The sequence below is a fragment of the Pelophylax lessonae genome, assembly GCF_965119305.1.
Source record: "Pelophylax lessonae genome assembly, chromosome: 11".
Classification (NCBI taxonomy): Eukaryota; Metazoa; Chordata; class Amphibia; order Anura; family Ranidae; genus Pelophylax; species Pelophylax lessonae.
The window spans coordinates 8298961-8317724 of NC_138778.1; the positions used below are offsets into that span (position 1 = coordinate 8298961).

General features: G+C 45.8%; 1 protein-coding gene across 3 annotated transcripts in view; it reads right to left on the bottom strand.

Moving 5' to 3' along the window:
• The window catches only part of GCGR (glucagon receptor), a 119224-nt gene that overhangs the window by 41536 nt on the left and 58924 nt on the right, over positions 1 to 18764 (bottom strand). For 2 of the 3 annotated variants that reach the window (XM_082272686.1, XM_082272687.1), the window contains exons 3-5: positions 10909 to 11005; positions 8921 to 9028; positions 7978 to 8093 (exon numbers count right to left, since the gene is read on the bottom strand). In XM_082272686.1, the coding sequence (XP_082128812.1) occupies positions 7978 to 8093; positions 8921 to 9028; positions 10909 to 11005 (321 nt within the window). Of the gene's footprint in view, positions 1 to 7977; positions 8094 to 8920; positions 9029 to 10908; positions 11006 to 18764 lie in introns of those variants that run through there. The other variant, XM_082272688.1, reaches the window with a different exon arrangement.

Below are 18764 nucleotides of genomic sequence, written 5' to 3' on the forward strand. Positions count from 1 at the left end.
AAATTACATGTGAGGCACTGATATGGACTGATAAACAGCACTAGTAGGCGCTTGTTCTCAGCACTGACTGGCACTGATGAAGCTGCACTGATGGGTACTGATAGGTGGCACTGATAGGCAGCACTTATTGGCAGCACTGATGGGCACTAATAGGCATCACTGATAGGCGGCATTGGTGGGCACTGATTGGTGGCACTGATAGGAAGCACTGATAGGCACTGTTAGATGTGTCTGATGGGCACTGATGAGGCGGCACTGGTGGGCACTGATAGGTGGCACTGATGAGGCGGCACTGCTGGGCACTGATAGGCACTATTAGGTGACACTGATGGGCACTGATGAAGTGGCACTGGTGGGCACTGATAGGTGGCACTGGTGGGCACTGATAGGTGGCACTACTGGGCACTGATAGGTGGCACTACTGGACACCACTTATGGACACTAACAGGGGAGAGGGGGAGTTTCACATTCAGCACAGTGAGACTTGCAAGAGCTGCTCAGTGTGTGTGCAGTGGCGTACCTAGAGAATTTGGCACCCGGGGCGGATCCTATATCTGGCACCCCCCCAACTTTAAAATGTAAGCACCCACAAAAATTTGTAATGTTTTCAGGAATATTTATTGCACAAAATTCACAGCCCCCCCCCCCCAATCACAGTGCCCCTTGCAGTCTGCCCCCTGTCTCTCTAATCACAGTTCCCCCTTTTGCACTCTCTGCCTCCCCTGCACAGTCCTACCTTCAGCATAAATAGATAGCTAATATTATTAGCAATGTGTTTACAGGAGATGGTCAGAGACTACAGACATGATAAAGGAGATGGTCAGAGACTGCAAACGTGATACAGGAGATGGTCAGAGACTACAGACATGATAAAGGAGATGGTCAGAGACTGCAGACAGGATACAGTAGATGGTCAGAGACTGCAGACATGATACAGTAGATGGTCAGAGACTGCAGACGTGATACAGGAGATGGTCAGAGACTACAGACATGATAAAGGAGATGGTCAGAGACTGCAGACGTGATACAGGAGATGGTCAGAGACTGCAAACATGATACATGAGATGGTCAGAGACTGTAGACATGATACAGGAGATGGTCAGAGACTGCAGACGTGATACAGGAGATGGTCAGAGACTGTAGACATGATACAAGAGATGGTCAGAGACTGCAGACATGATACAGGAGATGGTCAGAGACTGAGGACATGATACAGGAGATGCTCGGAGACTGAGTACATGATAGAAGATAGAAGAGCACTAGGGGGGCCGGAGAGCACAGGGCAAACAGAGAGCACTGGAGGAGCTGAAGGGAACGGTGGGGGGGGGGGGCTGGAGAGAATAAAGAGGGGATTTGGAAAGCATTGTAGGGGGGTTGGAAGGCGCGGGGGGGAGCACTGGGGGGGGGGCGAGCACGGAAAACCAGGAGGGTGGAGAGCACTGGGAGGGACAGCGAGCACTTGGGGGGCGGGCAGGGAAAACCAGGGGGGTGGAGAGCACTTGGGGGGCGGCAGGGAAAACCAGGGGGGTGGAGAGCACTTGGGGGGCGGCAGGGAAAACCAGGGGGGTGGAGAGCACTGGGTGGGGGACAGGGAGCACTTAGGGGGCGGACAAGGAAAACCAGGGGGTGGAGAGCACTGGGGGGGACAGGGAGCACTTGGGGGGAGGGAGATGAAAAGCACTGTGGGGGGCTGAAGAGCATGGGGGGTGCTAAAGAACAGGGGGGTCTAGTGCCTTTGGGGGGGGCTAAGAGCAGAGGGGGGGATTACGAGCACCGGGGGGCTAGCAAAAGAAGTTGTATAGGAGGGGGATGGGGCAGCTGCATATAGATGAATTGATCTTTCCCTATTCTTCCTGCAGGAGGGAGAGGAGGAGAATCAGTTATTCAGCAGCTGCAGAAAGAATAGGGAAAGATGAATCCCTCTATATGCAGCTTCCCCACCCCCCTCCTATCCAGCACACACACTTGAGCAATGGGAACGCACTCACCTTCTTCCCGCCGAGGCTCCGCCCCCTTCTTCCCGCCGAGGCTCCGCCCCTCCCCGCGAGGCTCCGCCCCCTTCTTACCATCCCGGCTCCGCCCCCCGCTAGCAGCACGGACTGAAGGAGCTGCCACTGCAGCTGCCTTCACCCTGCGATGTGGGATCTCAGAGAACGCCGGCTGACACCCCACATTGGTACCCCACTGTGTGTATGACACTGTCATGTAATGTAGCTGCTTTCAGGGAGAAAGCCCAGCTGTAAAAAAAAGCGGTGATGTCGGGGGTGGGCGGGATCAAGCAGCTGTCAAACACCAGCCAATGATTGGGCTGCTTAAGAAAGGGGCGGAGCCACATAAACGAAGCGGCCGCCCAGACCCCATCCTATTGGCTGGTGTTTGATAGCTGTTCGGTCCCGCCCACCCCCGACATCACCCCTGAGTTTTGACAGCTCGTCTTTCTCCCTGCAAGCATTAACATTACCTAACAGTGTCACACACACACTGAGCGGCTCTGACAAGCCTCACTATCTGCTGGAGCCAACAGCACAGCCGCCTCTCCACCAAGTATCTCACTACCCTCAGTGGCAGAGATGGAGAAGCTGGCCCAACACCAACAGACACAGGGTGATTAGGGTGTGCCCAGGCACACCCGGCACACCCCGTGCGCACGCCTATGTCCTAAACCTTGTGGCTTCCCAGAAGAGTTGAAGCTGTTATAGCTGCAAAGGGTGGCCAACTCAATATTGAACCCTACGGACTAAGATTGGGATGCCATTAAAGTTCATGTTTGTGTAAAGGCAGGCGTCCCAATACTTTTGGTAATATAGTGTATATCATTTAATGACTACAGCTTCTTGTAGATTGACCTGCAGTTCAGCTTTTAATACAAGACAGTGCTTGCACCTTCCGTGTTTCTATCTTGACAGGCCCCCACTGAATTATGAATTGAAGTAGAAAATCACTTTAAATAGACCCAGTTGTTATACAAAATCTCTGGCTTTGGCATACCTGTATATAAACTGCAATCCACAAAACGTATACAGCCAGGAATCTGAACAAATGACTTGTTTATAGCCGTGTCTTCTGGATCGACCACGGCGGCAGGAAGTAACAACTCAAAACGCTTGCAGCTTTGGCAGAAGAAGGGCCAAAACCTGAAAAACCCACGGGTGGGAATGGGCTGAGGAATTTAAAAATGGCACAAATCCCACCACCCTTCAGGAACTGCCAGATAAAGGAACAATGAGACTCAGGAGACAGACACCTTATCAGGAACGGGGGCCTACAATGACTACGAGGCCCTGGCAGTCTGCACAGCCCGGCACCAACAATCGTTCTTCAAGAACCTCCGACACCAATCAATGAGGTCACTGGGCTTGACGTAAATGTTTAAACAAATTTGTGTTCCCAATTACATGTACTACATAAAACAATGGTTTTCTTATCTTATATGCCATAGATTTAGTAGAGTGCTGGCAATGGAAGAAATATCCTCTGGGCTACTTGCGCTTTTACAAATGAGTGCTGGCATTCAAGTATTTGTTTGCACGCCATGTGTAAGGTGCCATTTACAGCCCCTGAAGCTATTTTCTTACAAATTACCATGATGTTCCTGTACCATACCTGGCCCTTGGGTCCTCTGAAGGCCAGACCACACAACAGAAAAATATTTGTAGATTCTACTCTTCTTGTGGATCATTCCTACCCTCCAACTATGCAATAGGGGGCTTCAGCACCCAATAGAAAGGTGCGCAGGTGGAGGATACTGCTATCCAACAGGGTGCCTCAGCAGCCAATAGAGAGATGCTCAATTGGATCTCCCCACTATCCAAAAGGTTGCTCCAGCAGCTAACAGAAAGGTGCCCAATCAGATCTTCCCACTATCCAGTAGGGTCCCTCAGAAGCCAACAGAGAGGTACCCAACTGCTGGAGTACCCAATTGGATAGTAGGAGAATTCAGTTGAGTACCTCTCTGTTGGCTTCTGAGGGACCCTACTGGATAGTGGAAAGATCCAATTGGGCACCTTTCTGTTAGCTATTGGGGCACCATTTGAATAGTAGGAGGATTCAACTGGGCACCTTTTTATTGGCTGCTGGACCAACCTATTGGATAGTGGTTTGATCCAACTATACACCTCTCTATTGGATGTTGAGGCACTCTATCTGATGTGGAAAGGATCCAGTTGGGCACCTTTCTATTGACTGCTGGAGTACCCAATTGGATAGTAGGAGAATTCAGTTAACAGAAAGGTGCCCAACTGGATCCTTTCAATATCAGATAGAGTGCCTCAACATCCAATAGAGAGGCGTCGAGTTGGATTATATACCACTATCCAACAGGGTGCCTCAACAGCCAATAGAGAGGTGCCCTATTGGATCACACCACTATCCAAAAGGTTGCTCCAGCAGCTAACAGAAAGGTGCCCAATCGGATCTTCCCACTATCCAGTAGGGTCCCTCAGAAGCCAACAGAGAGGTACTCGACTGCTGGAGTACCCAATTGGATAGTAGGAGAATTCAGTTGAGTACCTCTCTGTTGGCTTCTGAGGGACCCTACTGAATAGTGGGAAGATCCAATTGGGCACCTTTCTGTTAGCTATTGGGGCGCCCTTTGAATAGTAGGAGGATTCAACTGGGCACCTTTTTATTGGTTGCTGGACCAACCTATTGGATAGTGGTTTGATCCAATAGGGCACCTCTCTATTGGGTGTTGAGGCACCCTGTTGGATAGTGGTATAATCCAACTAGACACCTCTCTATTGGATGTTGAGGCACTCTCTGATATTGAAAGGATCCAGTTGGGCACCTTTCTATTGACTGCTGGAGTACCCAATTGGATAGTAGGTGAATTCAGTTAACAGAAAGGTGCCCAACTGGATCCTTTCAATATCAGATAGAGTGCCTCAACATCCAATACAGAGCTGCTGAGTTGGATTATACCCCTATCCAACAGGGTGCCTCAACAGCCAATAGAGAGGTGCCCTATTGGATCACACCACTATCCAATAAGTTGCTCCAGCAGCCAATAAAAAGGTGCCCAGATGAATCCTCCTACTATTCAAAAGGGAGCCCCAGTAGCTAATAGAAAGGTGCTGTGACGGGAGTCACTTTGGTTGGGGGGAGGGGGGGGGCATGGAATCCAGCTCATCTTAGAGAGGTTGGGAAATCCCTCTTATGAGTAAGTCACCCTGTGTCTATTAGGGGCACAGGGTGACCAAGAACATGATGGCCAATTACTTAATGGACACTGTGAATGTGGTTTGGATTACTTCAAATGGGACAGTAATATTTATCCACAATGTCCCTCAAGAAATCTATGATACATTAATTCCACTGTATCAGAATGATGGAACATTGTATGAGCTTTGCCTCCGACTATTGTAGGTCGGAGACGGACAGTCTGCTACTGGTGTCTCCTGCTAATGTCTGTTTAACAAGGTGTTCTGTGGAATATACTTTGTTTTCGCCTTTTGCTGGCAGTCTGGTTCACCCAGGCTGGTTTAAGTGCTGAGTTAAATAGCATGTTAATTATAACACTGTCTAGGTGTGGATTCCCATTCACCTATTGTTTCTGTCCAGATGGCTAGGTAATTAGCTCAGGTTAAATAGGTTTATGTATATAATTTCATCTGCATATGATAATGTAATCAGGCTCACCTGACCTGGTGGGGTATATATTCTGTGTGAGTTTGTTCAATAGAGGTTCCAGATCTTATGCAAGCTATTCTCGGCTAGTCTTGTATATAGCGGCTAGAATATCGGATATCTATGTTCAAGACTGGAGGAAGCGGTATACTGATGGAAGCACACAAGCGCACTGTTGGTCGGTTCCATCACAGATGCCTAATTAGATCTTCTCACTATCCAATAGGGTGGTTCAGCAGCCAAGAGAGGTGCCCAATTTGATCCTCCTACTGTCCAATAGGATGCCCCAGCAGCCAACGGCAAGATGCCCAACTCTATCCTTTCACTGTCCAATAGGGTGCCTCAGCATCCAATACAGAGGTGTCCAGTTGGATTATACCACTATCCAACTGGGTGCCTCCACAGCCAATAGAGAGGCACTGGATTGGATTACCCCAGTGTGACGCGAGTCACTTTGGCTGGGGGGGCTTGTGGAACCCAGATTGCTTTAGGGAGGTTGGGAGACTACTTGTCCAGCTTCCCCGACCCCTCTTATGTGTAAGTCACCCTGTGTCTATTAGGGGCACATGGTGACCAAGAACCCCAGTCGGTCTGCACTAATCAGACTCGCTGTACAACCATACTGGACTCCGCCTTTCATGTTACCCCGGTTATCCTGGGTTCTATATGTGGTTTGTGTTGGGGGAGTGAGAGGCTCTTTCACTTGGGACTGTAATATTTCTGAACAGTGTCCCTCAGGAAATATATAAAGATATATTGCAGCTTGCTAGGATATTGCATAAAGTGTTTTCATAGACCCTTGTTAGTGGGATGGGGGTTTGTTATTGTTGAATACCTGCATTCCATTGTTCATGTCTGCCTTGAGTAAGCTTATTATGGGATGTATATGTTTGTGTGGATTGGCTAAGGGGGAGGGGTTGTCAGAGTTTATATTTTCTTCTGCTTTGTGTTTCAATAAACAGTTTGATTCTGGTTTCACTCCAAAACTTGTACTGTCGAGTTCTTGGGGTAACTATAGCCAGATTCACGGATCCCGTGTTCCAGAGCTTAGGAAGCAGGTTCTTGGCGGAGATACCCAGTCGCTGTGTCCGGATTCCGTCACACCCACTATCCAATATGTTCCCCCAGCAGCCAATAGGAAGGTGACCAATTGGATCCTCCAACTATCCAATAGGAGGCCCCAGCAGCCAATAGAAAGGTGCCCAACAGGTTTTCCCCACTATTCAATAGATTGCTCCAGCAGCCAATAGAAAAGTGCCAAATCTGATCTCCCAATATCGAACAGAGTACCTCAGCAGCCAATGGAGAGGTGCCCAATTGGATCTTCCCACTAACCAATGGCTTGCTGCAACAGCAAACAGTAAACTAGATTGTCTCACCATCCAATAGCAGCGTATTCCACCCAGCACATATAAAGAGGGAACATAGATTATTGAGGCATTGCATTGTGGGATGTGTTGGAGAATGCTCTGCAGCAGCACATTTTGCAAAAGTCAGAATCCGCACCCTGCAGGTGCCCGGGTTTCAAGGGTTTTCATGGTGGCAGTAATAGATCCTCAAACAACGTATACCTAAGCACCTTGCTGTGGATCTAAGACTCAAATACAGGTTTGTTTTTAGACATCCATTCAAGCATGGTATTTGCTAAGGTGTTCAACCCTACAAGCAGAGATGTATAGTAACTAAGTAGAAATACTTCCCTACTGTACTTAAGTACCGAAAGGCGATATCTGTACTTTCCTAGAGTAGAATTTTTTTCTCCTACTTCCACTTTTACTTCACTACATTTTTTCGATGATTTCAATACTTCTACTCCGATATTTTTTTTTGTGCTGCATAGTTACTCGTTACTATTATAAAAATTACCACTGCCAGAACAGTAGTTGGCAGGATTCATGAAGCTCAAAACATTGTGTATTATCAGCGCATACGAAAATAAATGCTACTGTATGTATAAATAAAAGCTGCATTTGAAATAATAAAAGACAATATGATGTTCAAACTTTTGACTTCTTTCTTTAATAACTACATAACACAGTACTTGTACTTTTACTTTCAGTACTTGAGTAGCAAAATTAAAAAAAAAAAAAACTACTTGCAATACTTAAGTACAAAAAATGTTGAATACTTTAGTACTTCTACTCAAGTCACTTTTTGATCGAGCACTTCCACTTCTACTCAAGTCACTTTTTGATCGAGCACTTGTACTTTTACTCAAGTATGGGTTTCGAGTACTTTATACAACTCTGTCTGCAAACATGGACACTAGAAGCCTTTAAACTGGTTGCCCATCGGGCTGGCAGCCAGTTCCTTCTCCTCCTTAGATTTTACCCAAATATGAAATGTAATTACCTCAGCTTTCAGGTCCTCCAAGTCCCGCTGACATTCAAGGGTTTCATTCTGACGGTTCGATGACTCCACCCATTGCCCGTCGGGACCGCAGTGCTTGTACACGAAGCCATGCTGCACTGAGAAGGGACACACTCGTTATCGTACAGAAGGACATAAAAAGTTAGTCTACCCAATACTGATATTTTATAAAGAGACTCCAATAAACTGAATAACCAGCTGGCTACTAACTTTATATACTATACTACTATACTTTATGTATAGATATAGAAAAATTTATAAATACCCTTTTTTTCCCCTCTTTTATATAAGTTTTTTTTTTTTTTTAATATAAGTGATCACATTCCCTCATTCTCCTCCCAGCTGCATAAGAGCTGGGGGTGGAGAAGCAACAGCACACTGATCTTCCCAGTGAAAGGCTGTGCAGAGGGGGGGGGGGCGTGTCAGGACAAATCTGATCATTGGAGAGCAAACTGAGTTCCCAAAACAGCTAGAGAACTGACCATGATGAGCTCTCCTACTTAGTGTGGTCAGTTTTAATAGGAAAGCAGAGGGACTGGCAGGAACACCAAGGATTTCACACAAAGGAAGCAAAAAAAAAGAGGACAGGACACTTTGGATAAGTCAGGACAAGTCTGATCATTGGAGGAGAGCAAACTGAGTTTCCTAGAACAGCTAGAGAACAGACCATGGTGAGCTCTCCTGCTTAGTGTGGTCAGTTTTAATAGGAAAGCAGAGGGACTGGCAGGAACACCAGGGATTTCACACAAAGGAAGCAATACAAAGAGAACAGGAGACTTTCTCATACAAGTACATGGTACAGCAGGCACCTATCAGGAATTTGAACTGCTGGGGTAACAAACACTTGAAAAAAAAAAAAAAAAAAGCAAAACCAATGCTAGTGTCCCCTACAACAACACACATAGAAATAATGAAAAAGCTTTACCTTTATTATACCAGGGTAGGTACCAAGGGCATGAGACGTTGATTGTTGTGTTGGGCGGAGCATCGGGCCAGCAAGCAAAATTATCAAATGTCCGGTTACAGACCAGCCCTGAAAATCAAATGCACCGATTATAGATCAATCGTTATAAAAGAGAACTTCAAAACATCATCTTTGAAGCCTAAATATTGATCAATCATTATAAAGAGAACTTCAGAACATCATCTTTGAAGCCTGATTATTGATCTGATGTTCTCTTTATAAACGATTGATCAATAATCAGGCTTCAAAGATGATGTTCAATCGTTATAAAGAGAACTTCAGAACATCACCTTTGAAGCCTAAATATTGATCGATTTGTTATAAAGAGAACTTCAGAACATCATCTTTGAAGCATGATTATTGATCAATCGTTCTAAAGAGAACTTCAGAACATCATCTTTGAAGCCTGATTATTGATCAATCATTATAAAGAGAACTTCAGATCAACATTTAGGCTTCAAAGATGATGTTCTGTTTATAACGATTGAACATCATCTTTGAAGCCTGATTATTGATCAATCATTATAAAAAGAACTTCAGAACATCATCTTTGAAGCCTGATTATTGATCAATTGTTCTAAAGAGAACTTCAGAACATCATCTTTGAAGCATGATTATTGATCAGTCGTTATAAAGAGAACTTCAGAACATAATTTTTGAAGCTATAGAGAAGGGACGGTTTTGCCGACCTAATGCCTCGTACACACGCAACGATTATCGGCCGACCGATCGTCCGACTTTTGTCCAGAGTGTTGTTTTGTTGGTTGGAATGTGCCTAGACTGCACACGAACTTTCTCGGCCAACAAAAATCTACTTCAGAAGTGATCTCATGTTCTGGTTTACTTTCCGTGGGTTTTTTCTTCTCTGAGCATGCCCAGTCTTGCTCATCAGATTTTTGTCTGCTGAAATCTGTACTGACTGACGGAAAATCGGCCGTTGTGTTGACGGCCAACAAAAATTTTATAGCCTGCACACCAGATTTTTTTCGGCCGAAAAGTCGGAGTCGGTTGTCGGAAGCATCATACGAACCAGCCAAAAATCGGCCGATCGGACGTTGGCCGAAAATTCCCGGCCAATAATCGATGCGTGTGTACGAGGCATAAGGATCTAGCAAGATTTGGAAGCCTGAGTTTGAAATACAATACATGGTTTTAGCCCTTTCAAACCTGTAATCTGCAAGTAGACTGATACCAAAAGGCGAAGCACCGTACCACCAGATGGGCCCCATAATTTGTGCTAACCTACTAATCCATGGACCACCACAGACCCCCTAGATGCCAAACTCCTGGGAAAAACCTTCCTATAATCTGACCCGGTTGACATACAAAATATAAGGAAGAGCACACGGGAAGATTTCTCCTCCTGACCATGCTTCCGGAATGATCTTCCAGCAATTGCCACAGCTACTATTTTTGTGGCTCTTCCCAATCAATTGGTCATCAACCTCCACTCAGAAAAGGTCTTTTGTACCTACCCTGTCCTTTCATTTCAACTCTTGGTACTTCCTTCCACAGTCATGTAGCCCCTATTTTTTTTTCCTCTGGGTCAAAGAATCACTACTAGTTATCAAAATTAAGAAATCTCAGAGAAATTCAATAGGGAGGATGAGATTAACCATTTCCTTACTGGGCACTTTGAATGACAATTATGCAGTCAGGCTTACTTACAGTGGCAGCCGGTTTATTGGGGGCGCAGGGGCCCCTATCCATGCGTCCAGCCCCCCTAATCTACATGCAGGGCGCCGGACGCATGGACTTCAATGGGGCTTTTTTTTTTTTTTTTTTTTTTTAGCCATGTGATTAGAGCCAGAGGCTCCAATAGGCTACAAAAAAAAAAAAAAGGGTGGGCTCGGGGCGCAGAGCACTGCACCCAGAGCCCACCCAGTTGTGTGACAATAGCAAATGAAAATATATAAGCATGCGTGATCAGATAGGACTGTAGCTTTTACCTGATGAAAAGGGCTCCTTCAGCATTTTGTCATGGCACTCCATGGCGTATTTCTTCCAGCTGTCACGCAGGTAATTCATCATCTGAGCAGAGGCAGCCTGACCGAAGAAGACATGAAAATCAATCCGGGGACACAGAGAAAAGTGGAGTTATGTGAAGGTGATCATTGTCCGGAAGTATCATTGCTTCCTAAATGACCGTCAGCCGACATCCTAGATCTTTGCAACAAAGAGGAAGCAGGCAACTATCACAATTAGGGAGGACTTTTGTTTTATAACAAATTCATCACTTCAAGAAGGTGGACCTTAATGAGCACCGACTAATAGTGGGTTTATGCCAGGATTTAACAAACCCACCTTAAAGTAGAACTAAACCCAATAAATCTCACTATACATTATCATGTTGTTTTAAAATAATTTTCAATCTGCAGCTCACCCTAAAATGATCCCTGGTGATCAGGGGAGGACTGGGCCAGGTGGCAGGGGGGCAATTGCCCCCTGGGCCGCTCTGATGCCCCCATAAAAAGGCTGCACTGCTTCTGCCACAGACATGCCTAAAGGATTCCTGGTGAAGAAAAGTAAAAAGTCCCAACCACTGACCTACTGAGTGTGAGATGAAGACAAGGACAAAGCGCAGCCCTCTCTCCCCCCCCCCCCCCCCAGCATGGATGGTGTACACTCTGTCTGTGCAGAGGCCGGTTTCATGCCCCACTGGAGACTCTGCCAGCCCCAACCGAGCTGTCCCAGCTCCCCCCGACCACCCCCTGGCCAGATTCAGCCAGTGAGTAGAGAGTACCTGGAGCAAGCTTCAGTCTGGAATGGGGGTCAAAGGGAACACAGGAAGAGGGAGAGTGGGAGGGCGGCCGAGTCACTGCACCATGGGCCTCTGGTTTGTACTTGCCCCCTGGGCTGAAAGTTGCCAGTCTGCCCCTGCTGGTGATCCTGCACAGGGCCGGGACAAGGGTTGGGCAGGAGGGAAAGCTGCCCTTGGCACTGTGGTATCATGTGAGGGGGGGGGGGGGGGGGCAGGGAGTAAGTATTGTTCTAGTTGAGGAAGTTTTGGGGGGGATTGCTAAGAGTGGTGATTTAGGGGGATTTGTGTTGGGAGGGGGATGGGGAGGAAGAAGATTTGTGCTAGAAGCAGGGATTTGGGTGAATTTGTGCTGGGGAAGGGGGGATGTGTACTAGGAGGGGACATTTTAGGGGTGGAGGATTTGTGCTAGGTGGAGTGAATTTTTTTTTTGGGGGGGGGGGGGGAGATTTGTGCTGAGAGGGGGGATTCCAGCAGGGGGGTGGATCTTACTGGGAGGAGGGAGAATTTATGCTTAGGGGTAAGCATGCAGATTAGAGCTCAGTGGTTGTTGTGTGGGGGGAATTTTGCTGACACATACCCAATACTTGGGGGGAGGGGGGATACAGTTTGGCACGTTTGCCCCAGGCTCTAGGTGACCTTGTCCCCCCCCACTGATACTGCATGAAGACCCTTGTTCAGGCACTTTCTGGTATGGGCTGGCAACTCTATTCCAAATTCTTCAGCGTTGTCCCCCAGTCACTTGTGCCTCCTGGTTAGGACTGCATGTGGCTGTTTGTCCAGGCATGGTCCTCCATTGTCCCTATTGGGAAACTGGCCCAGAGCAATGATATGCAGGTGATCCTGGAGTGTGTGCATGCAAACCATTGTCATCGCTAGACCCGGGCGCCTGAAGACACGTTCCCTGGGACCTATGCCTGGTACCAGAGGCGTAACTAAAACCTTCAGGGCCCCTGTGCAAGAAACCATGAAGGGCCCTCCGGACCCCTGTCCGGGGCCCTTCCCTTCTTCCCACTGATCCTGGGCCCCTTTATTACAGTCCCGCAGCGGGACCCTTTCACAATTTCTGCAGTGGGCCCTCTTCCTGCCATCTTGGGGCCTCCCCACGGTGGTGAAATGCCAGGGCCCGGTTCCAAGTGTGACCTTTGTGCGATCCTGAAAGTTCACCCACTGCTGTCAGGAGTTTTTATTTTTTGGTATTTTAATTGTATTATTTTTTATCATTTTATTTTATTTATTTATTTTTACAAAGTCACTGACTATGACTCTGTCCATTTAGAAAAGAAAGGAGCTGGTAAATTACATATTTACCAACCCCTTCCAGGTTCTCTATTGTGACACATCCCCTGCAGCAGCCGACAGGAGAGGTAAGGGAGCACAGTGGGGGGGGGGGGGGGGGGACCATGGGAGCACGCAGGGCCCAGAGACAGCAGAACACAAGTGAACTGGATAGGAGGAGTGGCGGGGGCTGCATACAGAGGGACCAATCTCCTCCATTTTCCTCCTGCAGCTACAGGAGGAAAAAGGAGGACAGTGATTTCTCTACATGCTGCCCCCCCCCTCCTATCCAGGTGTACAGGGGAGCCGCACAGGCCCCCTGGAGCATGGGGCTGGTTGCAATTGCAACCCCTGTAGTTACGCCCCTGCCTGGTACATCAAGTGTAGAAACACCTCTGATGGTAAAATCATTCTGACTGGCCAGTGTTCATGGCACTGTCTCCAAACATCTCCATACTACGTTTGTTTGTTTTTTATAGATAATATTCCTGAAGACGCCCAGTGGGAGGGGGCGAAACGCGTAAAGCGGGGACGGCAGAGTGACGTCATATCTGGTGGTTGGAAACGCATGAGGAGGCGGCGGTCATGCACCTATTCATGCTTGGAATTGTTTTTAATTTTGTAAGTGGACTTGCCTTTTCATTTTCAATAAATAAGACAATATAATGTGAAGGTATATTTAGGGCCAGGGCAAGGGGTGGGCAGGAGGAGCGGCTGCCCTGGGCGCAATGGGTTATTGCAGGGATGGGGGCGCCCTGACCCTAACACTAAGGTGAGGGGGGGGCACAATTTGGCATATTTTCCCTGGGCGCTGGATGACCTAAACCCAGCACTGTTTAGGGCAATAAGAAAACAGCAACACTTATGGTAATGCATTACGATGATCAAAACAGAATAAAGAAGTGAAATTTAAAGTGGAGTTCCACCCAAAAGTGGAACTGCTACTTATGTTTGCTCCCCCCCCTCCAGTGCCACATTTGGCACTTTTCGGGGGGAAGCAGTTACCTATTTTTGACAGGTACCCGTCCCTACTTCCGGTGGACTCAGCGAAGTAAGTCACAAGCCCAACCCCCCCGCCCCCCTCTTTTGGCCGCTGACACACCATTCAGAATGCACAGCGCACTTCATGCATGCGCAGCAGGGAACTGGCTGTGAAGCATGCCTACTAGCACATTATGCCTTTACTTTCCAGGTAACAAAAAAAAAAAAAAAGACTTTACTTCCTCTTTAGCACACTGGTGTAAAGCCGGCTTTAAAGTAAATATATTTATTATATTACTTTTTTTATTTATATATTATATTTATTTTATTAAAATTATTATTATTTATTTTATTAATTTTTTATTGAATTTATTTTTATAAATGCTGCTGCAGCAAAGCCTTTTCTAGCTACGGCATAGAGAAGATGTTGTCTGTGAACTGTCACTCTTATTTACCTCTCTGGATAATACATGTGGCTCTGTGTAAGCAGAGGATGTGACATGCACTCCTGGTCATTCCCTCCGAATATGAACTGTTGGAGAATTTCCAAGAAATGCTGGACTCGGGAAAATCGATCGCTGGGGACGTTCTGGGGACTGAGGCGTACAACTGTCTAAGAGGCGAGCCCTGTGCCGATTCTTCCCATCGCCTTTCTAGAGACAGAACAAACACAACTCTTACCACATTCTTTTTTCTGTTTGGGACAGGATGAGAATTTTAGTTTGGGACTAAATGGCAATTGATATCAATAATGATGGCGGCCGCCGGCCCCGCGACTCAGATTCTTCACAGGCTAATGGGGGCGCACGTGCGCCTCCAGGATCGCTCTTGCAAACCGCCGTAAAGGTACGGCGGGCCGTCGGCAAGTAGTTACACACAACTCTTGCCACATTCTTTTTTCTGTTTGGGACAGGATGAGAATTTTAGTTTGGGACAACATGGCAACTTATACCAAATAATGATGGCGTCCGCCGGCCCCGTGAGTCAGCTTCCCCCCTGGCTAATGGGGGCGCGAGCATGCTTCTGGCGGCGCACGCGCGCCCCCATGAGCACTCCTGCGAACCGCCGTGCCGTCGGCAAGTAGTTACACACAACTCTTGCCACATTCTTTTTTCTGTTTGGGACAGAATGAGAATTTTAGTTGGGGACAACATGGCAATTTATACCAATAATTAAAAGTGTAAAAAAAAAAAACAAAAAAAATAAAAAAAACTTTTCTTTATAGTGAATGGTACATTAACCAGTTCTGTACCGGAAGGATTTTCTCCCTTAATGACCAGCAGGCCACTTTTTGCGATTCAGGGCTGCATTATTTTAACGGATAATTGTGCGGACATGCAATGCTGTACCCTAATAAAATTGATGTCCTTTTTTCCCCCACAAACAGAGCTTTCTTTTGGTGGCATTTGATCACCTCTGATTTTTTTTTTTTTTTTTTTTTTATAGCGCAAAAAAATAAAGGCGACAATTCTGAAAAAAAAAAAAAACTATACAGGTCCCTCTCAAAAAATGAGCATATTGTGATAAAGTTCATTATTTCCTGTAATGTACTGATAAACATTAGACTTTCATATATTTTAGATTCATTACAGACAACTGAAGTAGTGCAAGCCTTTTATTGGTTTAATATTGATGATTTTGGCATACAGCTCATGAAAAACCCAAAATTCCTATCTCAAAAAATTAGCATATCATGAAAAGGTTCTCTAAACGAGCTATTAACCTAATCATCTGAACCAACTAATTAACTCTAAACACCTGCAAAAGATTCCTGAGGCTTTTAAAAACTCCCAGCCTGGTTCATTACTCAAAACCGCAATCATGGGTAAGACTGCCGACCTGACTGCTGTCCAGAAGGCCATCATTGACACCCTCAAGCAAGAGGGTAAGACACAGAAAGAAATTTCTGAACGAATAGGCTGTTCCCAGAGTGCTGTATCAAGGCACCTAAGTGGGAAGGAAAAAGTGTGTCAGAAAATGCTGCACAGCGAGAAGAGGTGACCGGACCCTGAGGAAGATTGTGGAGAAGGACCGATTCCAGACCTTGGGGGACCTGCGGAAGCAGTGGACTGAGTCTGGAGTAGAAACATCTAGAGCCACCGTGTACAGGCGTGTGCAGGAAATGGGCTACAGGTGCCGCATTCCCCAGGTCAAGCCACTTTTGAACCAGAAACAGCGGCAGAAGCACCTGACCTGGGCTACAGAGAAGCAGCACTGGACTGTTGCTCAGTGGTCCAAAGTACTTTTTTCGGATGAAAGCCAATTTTGCATGTCATTTGGAAATCAAGGTGCCAGAGTCTGGAGGAAGACTGGGGAGAGGGAAAGCCAAAATGCCTGAAGTCCAGTGTCAAGTACCCACAGTCAGTGATGGTCTGGGGTGCCATGTCAGCTGCTGGTGTTGGTCCACTGTGTTTTATCAAGGGCAGGGTCAATGCAGCTAGCTATCGGGAGATTTTGGAGCACTTCATGCTTCCATCTGCTGAAAGGCTTTATGGAGATGAAGATTTAATTTTTCAGCACGACCTGGCACCTGCTCACAGTGCCAAAACCACTGGTAAATGGTTTACTGACCATGGTATTACTGTGCTCAATTGGCCTGCCAACTCTCCTGACCAGAACCCCATGGAGAATCTGTGGGATGTTGTGAAGAGAAAGTTGAGAGACGCAAGACCCAACACTCTGGATGAGCTCAAGGCCGCTATCGAAGCATCCTGGGCCTCCATAACACCTCAGCAGTGCCACAGGCTGATCGCCTCCATGCCACACCGCATTGAAGCAGTCATTTCTGCAAAAGGTTTCCCGACCAAGTATTGAGTGCATAACTGAACATAATTATTTGAAGGTTGACTTTTTTTGTATTAAAAACACTTTTTTTTTTTATTGGTCGGATGAAATATGCTAATTTTTTGAGATAGGAATTTTGGTTTTTCATGAGCTGTATGCCAAAATCATCAATATTAAACCAATAAAAGGCTTGCACTACTTCAGCTGTGTGTAATGAATGTAAAATATATGAAAGTCTAATGTTTATCAGTATATTACAGAAAATAATGAACTTTATCACAATATGCTAATTTTTTGAGAGGGACCTGTATGTTTCCATAGTTGTATAATAAATTTAGTGCCAACTTCAATATCTAAAATGTATAAAATAAATATATTAGTGTGGCAATTAGTGCCTAGTGCAATATGCAATAATAAATAAATGGTTTATAAAGTGTATAGATGCACGTATGAGTCCGAAATGTCAGTGTCACCTACAGGGTAGCAGATTGTGTACAGAAATAAATAGTTATATATATATCCTGCATATAAATGAATATAAATAAATATGTACAAATCCAGCAATAAATATATGTAAATCCAGCGGTATAAATAAATATATGTAAATCCAGCAATAAATATATGCAAATCCAGCAATATAAATAAATATGACTAAATATCCGCAAATCCAACAATAAATATATGCCAATCCAGCAATCGGTGAAACGTGCAATGACAAATTAGTGCAGGAAGTGTCCAAAAACTCTTATAGTGGTGCAAAGTCCATAAAGAAATATTAAGGTGCTCTTTTTTGCAATAGCCCGGAGTGCCGTGAGTGGGCGAAAAGTAAGGTGCTCCCCCTCTCCTGAGGTCCCACGCTTACCAGAATCAAATACCCCTACAGGGGTGGATCACGGGTCGATATTGGGGATCGCTCCCATACACCTGCAATCCGGTCTCTATTCCTATCCGTCCTCCCCCAATCAGCTCGGTCACACTCCAAATCGCTAAGCAGTGGCACGCTCCTGTGTCTGGGAGTGATCAATATTCGGCTGTTCCGGTCAGTCAGCTCGGCCTCCGCTCGCTCTCCTTTTAGCCCACTGGATCAGCCACCTCTTCCTTGTCTGTCTGAATGATCTGAATGGGAGTATAACTGTGTCCTCACTGAGTACACAGTTATACTCCCATTCAGACAGACAAGGAAGAGGTGGCTGATCCAGTGGGCTAAAAGGAGAGCGAGCGGAGGCCGAGCTGACTGACCGGAACAGCCGAATATTGATCACTCCCAGACACAGGAGCGTGCCACTGCTTAGCGATTTGGAGTGTGACCGAGCTGATTGGGGGAGGACGGATAGGAATAGAGACCGGATTGCAGGTGTATGGGAGCGATCCCCAATATCGACCCGTGATCCACCCCTGTAGGGGTATTTGATTCTGGTAAGCGTGGGACCTCAGGAGAGGGGGAGCACCTTACTTTTCGCCCACTCACGGCACTCCGGGCTATTGCAAAAAAGAGCACCTTAATATTTCTTTATGGACTTTGCACCACTATAAGAGTTTTTGGACACTTCCTGCACTAATTTGTGATTGCACGTTTCACCGATTGCTGGATTGGCATATATTTATTGTTGGATTTGCGTATATTTAGTCATATTTATTTATATTGCTGGATTTGCATATATTTATACCGCTGGATTTACATATATTTATTTATACCGCTGGATTTGTACATATTTATTTATATTCATTTATATGCAGGATATATATATATATAACTATTTATTTCTGTACACAATCTGCTACCCTGTAGGTGACACTGACATTTCGGACTCTTTATAAAACCATTTATTTATTATTGCACAATATTGCACCAGGCACTAATTGCCACACTAATATATTTATTTTATAAATTTTAGATATTTAAGTTGGCACTAAATTTATATACAACTACGGACACGTATATATTTTTAATATTTTATTTTTTATTTTCTATTTACCAACTTATAGATTTACTTTGGGTGACCA